General features: G+C 39.8%; 1 protein-coding gene across 9 annotated transcripts in view; it reads left to right on the top strand.

Annotated features, from left to right (window-relative positions):
- The window catches only part of DDX4 (DEAD-box helicase 4), a 28,493-nt gene that overhangs the window by 1,934 nt on the left and 13,672 nt on the right, over positions 1-12,887 (top strand). For all 9 annotated transcript variants that reach the window (XM_081212830.1, XM_081212827.1, XM_081212829.1 and 6 more), the window contains exons 3-13: positions 598-661; positions 2,188-2,235; positions 4,653-4,727; positions 6,042-6,092; positions 7,311-7,367; positions 7,497-7,562; positions 8,349-8,429; positions 8,653-8,685; positions 8,925-8,972; positions 11,569-11,613; positions 12,632-12,774. In XM_081212830.1, the coding sequence (XP_081068956.1) occupies positions 598-661; positions 2,188-2,235; positions 4,653-4,727; positions 6,042-6,092; positions 7,311-7,367; positions 7,497-7,562; positions 8,349-8,429; positions 8,653-8,685; positions 8,925-8,972; positions 11,569-11,613; positions 12,632-12,774 (711 nt within the window). The remainder of the gene's footprint in view (positions 1-597; positions 662-2,187; positions 2,236-4,652; positions 4,728-6,041; positions 6,093-7,310; positions 7,368-7,496; positions 7,563-8,348; positions 8,430-8,652; positions 8,686-8,924; positions 8,973-11,568; positions 11,614-12,631; positions 12,775-12,887) is intronic.

The following is a 12,887-nucleotide window of genomic DNA, read 5'->3' as shown; positions in this document are numbered from 1 at the left end:
TCTGCTTGTACTTGGGCTGGATGTGCAGGGGGCTGCTGTGCCTTGCATGCTTCTAGCATAGATGCTTAGGTTGGTGTCAAATGCACAGATGGCTTTGCCCCATCTTTACTAGCATGCCTTGTTTTTCTGCTATTCATGCAGAAGGTTTGCCTGCTGGATGCTTATGAGGAGTCTTACCACTTTGGACTCCATTAGGAGGAAGAGTGGGATATCAATTGATTAAAGAAATCTAAAAATATAAAAACACAATAGACAGCTGGAGGCATCAAATGCTCCATCCCTTTCTACAGAAGTTTTCCATCGCTGCTATATTAAGCAGGGAGTAGGAAAAGTGTCTTTCTCCATGCCAAACATAGACACATTGTGGGTTGCTTGAGTAAGGCTTGGACACTCTATCCTTCTACCAATTTTTTTTAAAAAATGTGACTCTGAAATCCTCTGGTGAACAGTTGAGTGGTTAAAAGCAAGGCTCTAGTAGACTATACTTGGGGCGGGGGGAATGGCTGGTATAATAGTTCCAGCATGGTCTTAACTCTTCATGCAACCCAGTCAAATGGGTGAGGTACAAATAGTAAAATTATTTTTATTTTATTGTAGGGCAGCTTGTCTACAGGAGCAAATGAAACCTCATGCAATTTCAATCAGAATGCAACCCCCCCAGGTATGTGATAAGACTTTAAAAAGGAATATTCTGTCTAGAAAAAAGCTGGTACCAAAAACTTTGTAGTCAAGTGTTCCTAACAGTTGAAGCCTGTTAAATTGGGTTGACTGTGAAGTCTTGTATGAGATCAGCTATGAGTTTAATTGTGGTATTGTTGAAATTAAGTTCACCTGAGGGGTTTGAAAGCCCTACAGCTGGGCTGTAGAGTGAATTGGGCTAAATATAAGTTCTTGATCCTTTTTAATTGATCTGCATAAATTTGCAATTGAATAAAACAGTAATGGTGAAGAAAACATTTTTTACTTTTTAAGAGAGGAAACTTATTTGCAGCAGGAAATATATTGGAGGCAATTTTCCTGCTGTTAGAAAGGGTAAATTAATTCCTCTTCTACAGTACCAAGTCTGCTACCTATATTACTTTGATTGCTTCTATTAAGGAGAAAAATAAGTCATTAAGAATTACTGTCTGATTAATCTGGAACACTGTAGCCAGCTACCTACAATCAGTGCTACCATCTAGACCAGGCATAGGCAAACACTGGCTCTCCAGACGTTTGGGACTACAATCCCCTTCATCCCTGACCACTGGTCCTGTAAACTAGGGATAATGGGAATTGTAGTTCCAAAACATCTGGAGGGCCGGAGTTTGCCTATGCCTGATCTAGATTGATGAAATGTACGTTTTGAATAAATTATGTTTGCTTCTTAAAAAGATCAGACTTATGAAACTCAGTTTTCTCCCTCTGTGTTCTGTAAGAAGTGAGTTATTATTTATTTAGTACCAGCCCCTATTTGCACGGTTACATGAATTGGCACTTTATAACAATGTAGAGATAGTTTGTGGACTTGAGCTACAGTCCAAAGCTTCATTGAACACTTCTAAGGAAACATGTATAGAAGTGTGCTGCATACTGAGTTAGACTGCACCTGGAGAACAAACGGACTTTGTGAAGTAGTCTGCACATTGCTTTGATTTTTTGTTGGTCCTAAAAAGTCCATTCATCTAGGATTTTTTCCTTGAATGGAGAGTCAGATATTTATACCTTTTGTTGAGAATGCTGAGTAATTCTTAAGGATTCCCTCCTTCCCACATTATGGCAGTTTATGGATAATTACTTGTGTTTATTGCAACCAATGTGAATTTAGTTCCCAAGATGTTTAATTGCATGAATATTTAAATATTTAATATTTAAATACTCAGCACAATAGAAGAATACAGGTAATAGCTAAATTAACCCCCCCAAGAATATTGGCAAAGTGGTTAAAGGTAAATAGATGTTTTGTTGGGTATTTATGCTTTAAGATACTTAGTATGCGAAGCCAGAAGGTTCTGTCATCATTATAATTTATTATATTTTGTCATTTGAAAGTTTGTGCATTGAACCACTGCCAGCTTGTTAATAGTTTTATGCTTACATTTTCATAAGTATTTGACTTTTCAGCAGATCTGTTAATATTTAACTGTACTTCTGAACATGTACCTTATGAACATCTTCAAAATGTCCAACGTAATAACTTCTTTTTAGGACGTGGTTCCACTGAAAATGCAGCTCCTTGGGGTCGTACGTTTGGAGGTATATATTTCTGTATATTCCCATTTGTGTTCTAGGAAATATAAATCATATCGGGCTCTCTAAATATGTCTCTTAATGTTGTGCATGCACACCTTTTGCTTTTCATTGGGCACAGTAATGTAACTTAATGTTGGTATGTGTCTTCACTGCATGTATAGTGGTTTTGGAAAACAGTTGTGGCCATGATTGATGCTATGATACTTCCCTGAACACTTTAAAATTAAAATTTCCTTTTGCCTGTTGGAGGGGTAGGGAGCCTTTTTCAGCCTGAAGGCTGCATTCCCCAAAGACCAGCTTTCTGGGGGCCATATGCCAGTGGTGGCATGGTCTAAATTAACATGGGTGGGGCCACCCTACATTGTGTTACACATGCAAACACACGTAGCATGCATGCACGCACACATCCAGTATTGCCCATTAATTTCCTTTTTCTGCTACAATTAGTTTAGGAAAAGGTGTTCTTATTGGAGCCAATACAAGCTTAACAGGGGTGCCTATTTTTGGGAGACGGAAGTCACAGTACAGGGTGAAAGAAGATTAACATTTTCATCCATCACCATCTCAGCTGTGACCCTTCCCCTGAAATGGCTGCCCATGCAGTGTTTAGTTTAGAAAAAAGCCTCTGATCAGCAGTACTAGGTGAGTTTTATGAAGCCTAATTTTGGCTGTTGCGAGAATGACTGCTGGCCAGATATGGAGATGAGATCCCTTTGGTATGTGGGTCAGAGCATTTACATAGACGGCTTTGTACGGGAAAGGGCATAGGAGATACTTAGTAAATAGTAAGTAAGTAATTTTTTATTTATACCCCACCCTCCCCAGCCAAGACCGGGCTCAGGGCGGCTAACATCACTTAGTGAGTTCTTTCATTGTGTTGTGAGCCAGGTGTGCACACATATACCTTTGAACAACTGCACAGATGAGCCAAGAAGTCATTAGTTAATTTGGAAGCTCACTGTTCCTTCAAACAAGCAAGAATATAAAGCCAGTTTTAGGCTCTGGCTTCATAGTTTGGCTTGTTTGGAAGCCATTCATCATAGTTTGAAGGGAAACCTGGGCTGCAATCCTAGCTCCATATACCTGTGGGTAAGCCCCATTGCATTCAGTAGGCATTCTGAGAAGGCAAACATTAGGATTGCAGTGTTGCCTGTCAAAAAAAATCCTGGGTTATGTAAAGGGAAGAGAAAAATGGCTGTATTAAGTCAAGATAAGGCCTAACTCAATGCAGCCATTGGCTGCATTCAGAAATAACATTAAATAATTATCAGAAGTACAAGCAAGTTTCCCACAAAGCAAAGGATGGAAGTATTTGGGTAGTGCAAGGGTAGACAGGCACACAAGTTGGGTGCTAATCTCTGCTATTAGTACTAGATCAGTACTAGATCAAAGTTTAGCAATATGTTGTAATAAGGAAGCACTGCAGTGAGGTGAGTACAGAAATTGTTTTGCATCAATGTCTGAACTGAGCCATACAGCAGGCTTGCAACACACAGTAGACCAAACTATTTCTTGTTGAGGTCACACCAATGTCTGGACTCTCATAGGAGATTGTAGCAGCGTTGCTCTTCACTAGTCCTTGCTGCTGCGCTGTGCTGAGCTAAAGCTAGAGTTCATAGTTCTCTTCTTGCTAACCACAAGCTGTAAACCTTGTCTTAGTTCAGTTCAACACAGCTTGACAGTGAAAAGGACAACTGAAGAGCAAAGTGACTGCAGGGCCCTCTGGGAGCCTGCACATTGGCATACCATCTTATGCAAACTACAGTGGTGCCCCGCAAGACGGAAAACCCGCTAGACGAAAGGGTTTTCCGTTTTGGAGGTGCTTCGCAAAACGAATTTCCTATGGGCTTGCTTCGCAAGACGAAAATGTCTTGCGAGTTCCTGTGGGTTTTTTTTCCTTCCCCCCCTTTTTCCTAAGCCGCTAAGCCACTTAACAGCTGATCCGCTAAGCCGCTTATCAGCTGATCCGCTAAGCCGCTAAACCGCTTATCAGCTAATCCGCTAATAGCGCTAACCCACTAAGCCGCTAATGGGCTTGCTTCGCAAGTCGAAAAAAACCGCAAGACGAAGAGACTCGCGGAACGGATTCTTTTCGTCTTGCGAGGCACCACTGTAGTTCATACTGAACAGTCTTCAATACAGTGGTCTACGAACTTAATCCATTCCGGATGTCCGTTCTTAAACCGAAACCGTTCTTAAACCTAGGTGCGCTTTCCCTAATAAGGCCACCTGCCGCCAGCGCCCTTCCATTCTTAGACTGAGGTAAAGTTTGCAAACGGGACACTACTTCCGGTTTTGCGGAGTTTGTAAACCAACTAGTTCGTAAGCAGGGCTGTTCTTAAACCAAGCTACCACTGTATATCTAAACAAAGTAAAGAAAGTAATCGTCTGTGGTAAACAAATCTTTTGACATTTGTTAGGTGTTGGTGGAAAACCAAATGGAGAAGACAAACCAGCAGGTGGATTTGGAAGTGGAAGGACTTTTGGAAACCGAGGTAGATTGTTTGGTCAAACTTGTGTTTATCACATGCAGGTGCTGGTTGTTGCTGGCATCTGCAATTTTATCTTAATCCTAACCACGCTTTTAAATGTTGAACTAACTTGGTCAAATAGTTCTAACTGTTTCAGTAACTTTGAAAAAGCTCTAGTGTGCATAAAGTTATTTGATAAAAATTAAGGTATTTTGTGAGAGAGCTGATAGTGTAATTTGATAAAAAAATATTCTTAATGGTAAATGTAAATCATGATAATTGAAATCAGTGTAATGTTTAATATGAGGATGCTTCGAGTATTCATTCTGGTTCAACTGAAACGTGTGTGTCTATATCTTTTTACCTATGGTTCCAAACCTTTCCCTCTATGGAAAATTGCTGAGGTTCTTGTTGAACCACTTAATGATTTTTCTGCCAGTTGTAGCAATTGTAATACATTGTGTCAATTTAATTTAATTTAATTTAATTTTTATTGCTGCTTTTATTTCTTGTAATACAATAAAAACAAAGATACAGTTAAAATCAACATAAATATTTAATGCAGACATGCTGCAGATCACCAGGATGAAGCTCGTAGACCTCTAGTGGTCTATGGAGAGCCAGTGTGGTGTAGTGGTTAGGAGCAGTGGACTCGTAATCTGGGGAACCAGGTTCGCGTCTCCACTCCTCCACATGCAGCTGCTGGGTGACCTTGGGCTAGTCACACTTTTTTGAAGTCTCTCAGCCCCACTCACCTCACAGAGTGTTTGTTGTGGGGGAGGAAGGGAAATGAGAATGTTAGCCGCTTTGAGACTCCTTCGGGTAGTGATAAAGCGGGATATCAAATCCAAACTACTATTCTTCTTCTTCTTCTTCTTCTTCTTCTTCTTCTTCTTCTTCTTCTTCGGACCACATTTTGGGAACCATTGCAGGATCTTTTTTGCAGGGAAGGGGGAGGGAAATATCAATTTGAGGTTATAGCCCTATGGACATTTACCTGGGAGTTGCCCCACTGAATTCAGTAGGGCTTACTTCTAAGTTGATTTGCATTGGATTGTGCTAAAAATGTATCAAAAAGTAGAAAATAAGCAGTTTACTTTTGGCATGCAATATAGTCATGTGACTTTACCTGTTTCTCTGCCATATTAAATATGTATTAATTATAGGTGGCCAGTGAAGACAATGGGCCAAGAAGAGGGAAGGACAGGCACTAGTGAGGGATAGAAATTCTGGGAATAAATACTAATGTTCCTCAGGGCTACTTAAAATGTTCATGTGTGCTTTGAAATGTGAGTGAATGAACTTGTAGAACACTTGCCTTTCTCTTGCTTTCTACAGCTACATCTGGAAATAGATTTGAAGAAAGGAAGTTTTCAAGCTTTGATAGAGGTACAGTTGCAAACCTCCCCAGAGTCCTCCATCTGTTGATATACTTTAAAATATCATTAAAATATATTTTCTAGACTAAATACAAAGCAAGACAGTTATAATGTACTGTATAGCCCCTGTTTTACCATGGAAACTGCCTTGGTTGCCTGGTATTATTACCTCTGTTGGGAGAGGGACAGGAGAAGTGCACCCCTGTTATTTCTCCTTGAGTTTTCAGTAACTTTTGATAAAATTGACCATGATACTTTTCTAGATGGCTAAGCTCTGGAAACCTAGGTTTGATTACTGCAATGTAATTGTTGTTGTTGTTGTTGTTATTTATACCCTCCCCAGCCAAGGCCAGGCTCAGGGCGGCTAACAAGCAATAATAAAAACAAGTTGAATGAATACAACTTAAAAACAAGATTAAAATACAACATTAAGATACAGTGGTGCCTCGCAAGACGAAAAGAATCCGTTCTGTGATTCTCTTCGTCTAGCAGTTTTTTCGTCTTGCGAAGCAAGCCCATTGAAGGATTAGCGCTATTAGCGGCTTTTAGCGACTTATCTGCTGATCGGATCAGCTGATAAGCGGTTTAGCGGCTTAGAAAAGGGGGGGGGGAGGAAAAAAAACCAGCAGGAACTCGCAAGACATTGTCGTCTTGCGAAGCAAGCCCATAGGAAATTCGTTTTGCGAAGCACCTCTAAAACCGAAAACTCTTTCGTCTAGCGAGTTTTCCGTCTTGCGAGGCATTCGTCTTGCGGGGCACCACGGTATTGAAACATTAAAATGCAGCCTCAGTATACAGTATTATACATGGGGCTGCCCTTGAAGATGGTTTGGAAAATGCAGAATTTGGCCAGATTGTTGATTGTGGCAGGACGGTCTGAACATAAAATAGCAATTCTGACATGCCTGCTTGCCTGTCATTTTCCAGGCTCAGTTCAAAGTGCTAGTTTTGACCATATAGCATTATACAGCTCAGGACCTCAGCGTGTTGTTGCTTTTGTGAGGAAATATACAACCCCAGCAATAGTACAATAATATTTGCACATGTTTGGTATAGAGAAATAAGTTGTGATTGTCTGATGAAGGGCGGTGTACAAATTTAATAATAATAAACACCTGTTTTTTAATAAATTGAAAGATAAATGTGAGCTTTGCTTACATCCTTAAGATAACTTTTAAGTATCTGCAGAACTGAGAATTTTTTATTGCTTATTTTATTTTTGTCATAGAAGTAGTTGATGATGACCAAGAAAGCCAGCCAAACAGAGAAGTTCTTAGGAGAGGAGGTAAAGCCCTAAAAACAACAAAGCTTAGAATTCCCATGCTTGCTTTTTCTTCCTTGCTGGTTTTGGAACATAAGTTCTTTTACGATCAGAAAATTATTGATCAAATACTGTTGTATCTTTGTTCTCAAGGAATGATTGCTGGTGGCAATAGGGGTGGAAGAGGATCTGGCAGAGGAGGATTTGGGCAATTTGGAAGTAAGCTATAGTTTTTAATTGTGTTAGTAACCAAGTAAAATGTAATTATTCAGTCTAGCCTAGAGAGTCTAGAAATGAAAATATGTCAGATGGGTTTTGTGGTTAAGATTTTGTTTTTGATAACTTTCACAAACACTTATTTGGGGAGGAAAAAAACCTTTAAATGGACTCACTGTCTTGAAGAGTCATTAGTTACCAACAGATTAAGACCAATATTTGTTTTTATCCCAGATGTATATAAACTTTTTAAATTGTAATGTTGGACCAGAAGAGGATAAGGGTTACATGGTGAAATGAGCATAAGATATAGGGGAAAATATCTCAGTGCACATCTAGGAGAGAACTCACCTACAAATGAGTGGTATGAAGAAAATGTGGCAGTGTTTCTTAATAACTTAAACCCATGCATTTTATAAGAATAAAAAAAAAGAATCACAGTACAAGTTTATTTCAAATTGATCTATCCCTGGTAATTAATGTAAGGTGAGCGATGAACTCAACACATTCAAAAATACACTTTTTCAGTATTTGAGTGAAGTAGGTATGATTTAAGTTTTTATTCATTTAATATCAGTCTGTATTATAATTCGTTTACTTGGTAAGATGTATTTTTTAATGCTAATACAGTATTTGTTTTTTAAATACTAGTAGTTCATGTGGGCTGGAGAGTGCTATTTTAGAAAAGTTGCTTTTAACATTTAAAATATTTATATTCTACCATTGCATGAAAACCTTTTCATCTTGTAAAACAGAAGAAATCCTTATGTTTGGGTTCAATTATAACAGATGATGAAACAGAGAAACAAGATAGAAGACAGACTTTTGGTGGATTTGGTTCCAAAAGAGGAGGGTTTGGTGCTTCAACTGGTAAGAATTAAAAGTGAAATTTGATATATATAGTTGGCTTTATTCCCTTTGTCTCTGTGGTGGTATTGATTTGAAAATTGCATGGAATTGTTGACAGTTGATGTGACTAAAATGGTAGATTATAGACATGCACAATCTAGAAACCAATAAATTGACTGGTGATTGGTTTTACATTGCGCTTCATTTGTAACCACATTCTTCCAATTATGCATTTGTTTTTCAGGTGACTCTGAAAATAGAGGCAGAGGAGGCAGAGGTAAGAATCCATTGTTCACATAAAACATTTCTATTTTGACCTTTTTTTGTCTCTAAGCATAACTATTTTGTTTATTACTAACCTTGGTGCCTGATAATTTGTCTCAATCTGGCTAAGTCCCATATCTGTTCAGTTTGAATTCCTAGCATAAGGATCTGCAATATAATTGCCCGATCCTTTCTAATTGTATTGTTAAAACTGCTTTTATCTTTAACAATTCCTTTCAACATTTTAAACAGGTGGCTACAAAGGAAGCAACGAAGAAGTAATTGGAGGTTTTGGAAGAGGTATGTGTCTGGTGCGATTGAGTTTTGGGTATATATTTGGGTGTGTGAAGTGTAGCATTGTTGGTGTGTGTGGTTGGGTGTTCACAGGCTGGGATTCTGGATTGGGATATACCAGGGCAAGGTGAGCAGGGGGAGAATGGGTACGGTGTCCCTGTTACAGTCACCACGGGCAAAGAAATATATGGTGCTTGAAGGAGGTCACTGTGAGTGTAGAGGGTATATATGTGTGCAGGCCATTCCCTCTTCTGGCTGTCCTATTAGGTTCCTGATTCCTTAGCTACTGGATCATCTACTTTTGATTGATTTTCTCCGCAGCTTTTGAGACCTTCAGCCATGGTATCGTCCATGCCTGACTCTCTGATAATGGGGTGTTGGAGTCACTGTACTGTATTAGTGGTTCATTTCCTTCCTGCATGTTGGGTTCCAGAAAGTAATATGGGGGTGGGGGTGACAAGATACTACATTGTCTCCAATACTATTTAACATCTATATAAAGTCATTGAAAGTGAATCTGAGGACATTTGAGGCACCAGTATGCTAATGACACACAGCTCTATTTCTCTATCACATCTGAGTTTAGAGGAACCATGCTGGTACCTGAGCTGGTACCTGGATGAGGGCCAATAAACTCAAAGGGAATCCTGATAAGATGGAGACCCTGTGAGCAAGTGGGGAACTTGTTTGTTTTGGATGGGAAAGAAGGGAGGGGCCTGCATTCTAGGGGTGGTCCTTGCGACATCATTGTCACTAGAGGCCCAGGTGACCTCAGTAACTAGGAGCACCTACTGATTTTGATCACTGTGCCCAGTTACTGAACAGAAATAGCTTGATCCATGGATTGGAAATTGGATGATTCAACTAGTGTAATGTATTGTGTGGGATTTCCTTTTAACAGGTTCAGGTTACTCAAATTACTTTTTCCCATCTGGTCACTAAGGTCTATGGAGGTCTATGGAGATGGCCTGTTGGCTGTGCTATGACCTGCTTTATATCAGCAGGAATTCCCTGTGGCAGCAACTACCTATTCCCTGTGGAGAGGTGGCAATAAACTGTTACATGCTTTCACTAACGATTAAAGACTCTTCACTGTGGTATTTTCCTAGTTGCTAATGCTAGTTCTTCAGTTTTGAATTTAGTGATAATGGCTTTCTGGAATATTAATTGTTTGTGTTGTACTTTTTAATTGTTGTGTAAAGTGTTCTGTATTTTCTGAATGAAAAACAGTATGCACGTTGCAATAATAAATAATTATTTATAATAATTACAGTGGTGCCTCGCAAGACGAAATTAATTCGTTCCGCAAGTTTTTTCGTCTAGCGAATTTTTCGTCTTGAGAAGCACGGTGTCGGAAAAGTTTTGGAAAAGCTTCAAAAATCACCAAGAACCTCAAAAAAGGCTACCACACCGCGTTCTATGAGTTGCTCCTCGAAGTCAAGTCGCAACTGTATTAACGGTGTTAAGAAAAAGGAAACAAACTTGCAAAAAACGCAAGACGTTTTCGTCTTGCGAAGCAAGCCCATAGGGAAATTCGTCTTGCGAAGCAGCTCAAAAACCGCAAAACCCTTTCGTCTAGCGAGTTTTTCGTCTTGCGAGGCATTCGTCTTGCGGGGCACCACTGTATTATAAGCAACTTAAAAAAATATCTGGCTGTTTCCTTCCTCCACCTTCGCCGCATTAAGCAGTTGGTCCCTTACCTCTCCGGCCCTGATCTGCCCACAGTGATCCATGCGATGGATGCGATGGCCACCTCGAGGCTTGACTACTGTAATTCGCTCTACGCGGGGCTGCCCTTGAAACTGTCCCAGAAACTCCAGCGGGTGCAGAATGCTGCAGTGAGGCTCCTCACGGGGTCCCTGCCATGGGAGCATATTCACCCAGTGCTTTACCAGTTGCACTGTCTCCCAGTGGAGTATCGGGTCAGGTTTAAGGTGCTGGTTTTGACCTTTAAAGCCCTTTGTGGCTTAGGGCCCTCGTATTTACGGACCGCCGCTTCTAGTATGCCCCGCAGAGGACTTTAAGGTCCATGAATAATCATAGTTTAGAGGTCCCGGGCCCTAAGGAAGTCAGATTATCCTCCACCAGGGCCAGGACCTTCTCAGTGATGGCTCCGACCTGGTGGAATTCTCTGTCCCATGAGACCAGGGCCCTGCAGGATTTAACTTCCTTCCGCAGCGCCTGTAAGACAGAGCTATTCCGCCTGGCTTTCAATTTGAACTTAGTCTGATCTTTTATTCCCCTTCCTCCCTTCCCCCTCCCCTTTTTATGAAGATTACCTGCTCTTGGATCCCACAGCCAATTCTCCCCTGGTCTCCTCGCTGGCCCAAGTAGGACTAATTTAGCCAGCTAGCCCTGGTGATCATCTAATGTTTATTGGATGGATTCCCCCCCCCCCCAAATTGATTTTTGAATTCTGAATTTATTGTTATTCACGTTTTATACTGTATTTTATGCTGTTTTTTGTTGCATCAATTAAGTGGTTTAAATTTGTTGTTAGCCACCCTGAACCTGGTTTTCTGAACCAGGAAGGGCGGGGTATAAATAAAAATTTATTATTATTACTGATAGTGTTTTCTTCCAAACGTTCATTTCGCTTAAGGTATGTGGAAATCGGATGGTGATTCAGAAGCAGGTGATGGCGCTGGTACGTTAAATTAGAGCAAATTAAGTGGCAAGAGATATTTAGAAAATTGATCGATTATTGATGTTCATGAACGTAAAGACAGCTCACACTTTTAACTTTTAAAATACCTAATGGCACATTATGACTGAAATATCTAGAGCATTTCTACCTACCCTTGGGAATAAAAATGAAATGGCTACGATTACATCCAGATGTCACACTTTCAGGTGGCTATTTCTTTTCTTGCTTTTTCACAGAAAAAGGTTTTAAATATAATAGTACTTAAAAATGATAAGTAATATATTTAATTACTTAGTTTTGTGAGTCCATTCTCAAATCACCAATTATTCCCACTCTTTCCTGATAAGTTTTGCTATTACAGCCAGTATTCAATACTGTTTCCTTGTCATGCATACATTTAAAATAGTGCATATAATTGGAGATGTATGTATTATAAAAGGAAGAAGACTAGAGTGTACTAGTACATGTTATCCATATTGTTTCTTGCCAGAAGCTCATAGGATTCAAGGAATCCACTAGCTGTTTTATTTTAGAAAAAAACACAATCTTGATTTTGTCACTAAAGTTTTTTAGTGAGGAAAAAAAATTAATGCAAGTAAAACAATCTGAAAAGCATTGTCACAAAATGATTGTGGTGGTTGTGAAAATGAAGATATGGTTGTGTTGTACCCAAAATGTATGGTACTAGAAATTCTGTGCTCAGATGGTGGCATCCAACTTAATGCTTGTAGACATGTACTGGCACAGTGGGGCTTATCCTTCATCTCCTATCTCCCTGCAGCTCATAATGTGCCCCCAAAATCTGTTCCAGAGTTTGGGAGACACTCTAGAGCAGAGTGTGGGGGTTGAAGGGGGAGAATTGAAACTGGAAGTTGCATTCTGCAAGCAGATTTCCAGTGCACGAAGCAAGCAGACATTGGTGAATGTTGCCCAAAACATAACGAAATGGAGAAATTTTGTATAGCTAGCACACTTGCTTCTTAAGGATTAAATCTAACATATACTCTTGTGTTTGCAGGTCCAAAGGTGACATACGTACCACCACCACCACCAGAAGAAGAAGAAGCCATCTTTGCACATTACCAGACAGGGATAAACTTTGACAAATACGATAACATTCTTGTGGAAGTTTCAGGACATGACCCCCCACCAGCAATACTGGTTAGTGCTGCTGCTTTAAATATTTCTAACAAGTAACTTCGTTAGTCTCAAGAGACTGAACAGTTGTGCAAAGTCACCAAGTTTAGGGTTGTTTGATACCAATCTACTTACTT

The sequence above is a fragment of the Podarcis bocagei genome (assembly GCF_964188305.1).
Source record: "Podarcis bocagei genome assembly, chromosome: 11".
NCBI classification, from domain to species: domain Eukaryota; kingdom Metazoa; phylum Chordata; class Lepidosauria; order Squamata; family Lacertidae; genus Podarcis; species Podarcis bocagei.
The sequence above is the reverse complement of the archived record's forward strand: the minus strand, read 5'-3'. Positions and strand labels throughout refer to the sequence as shown.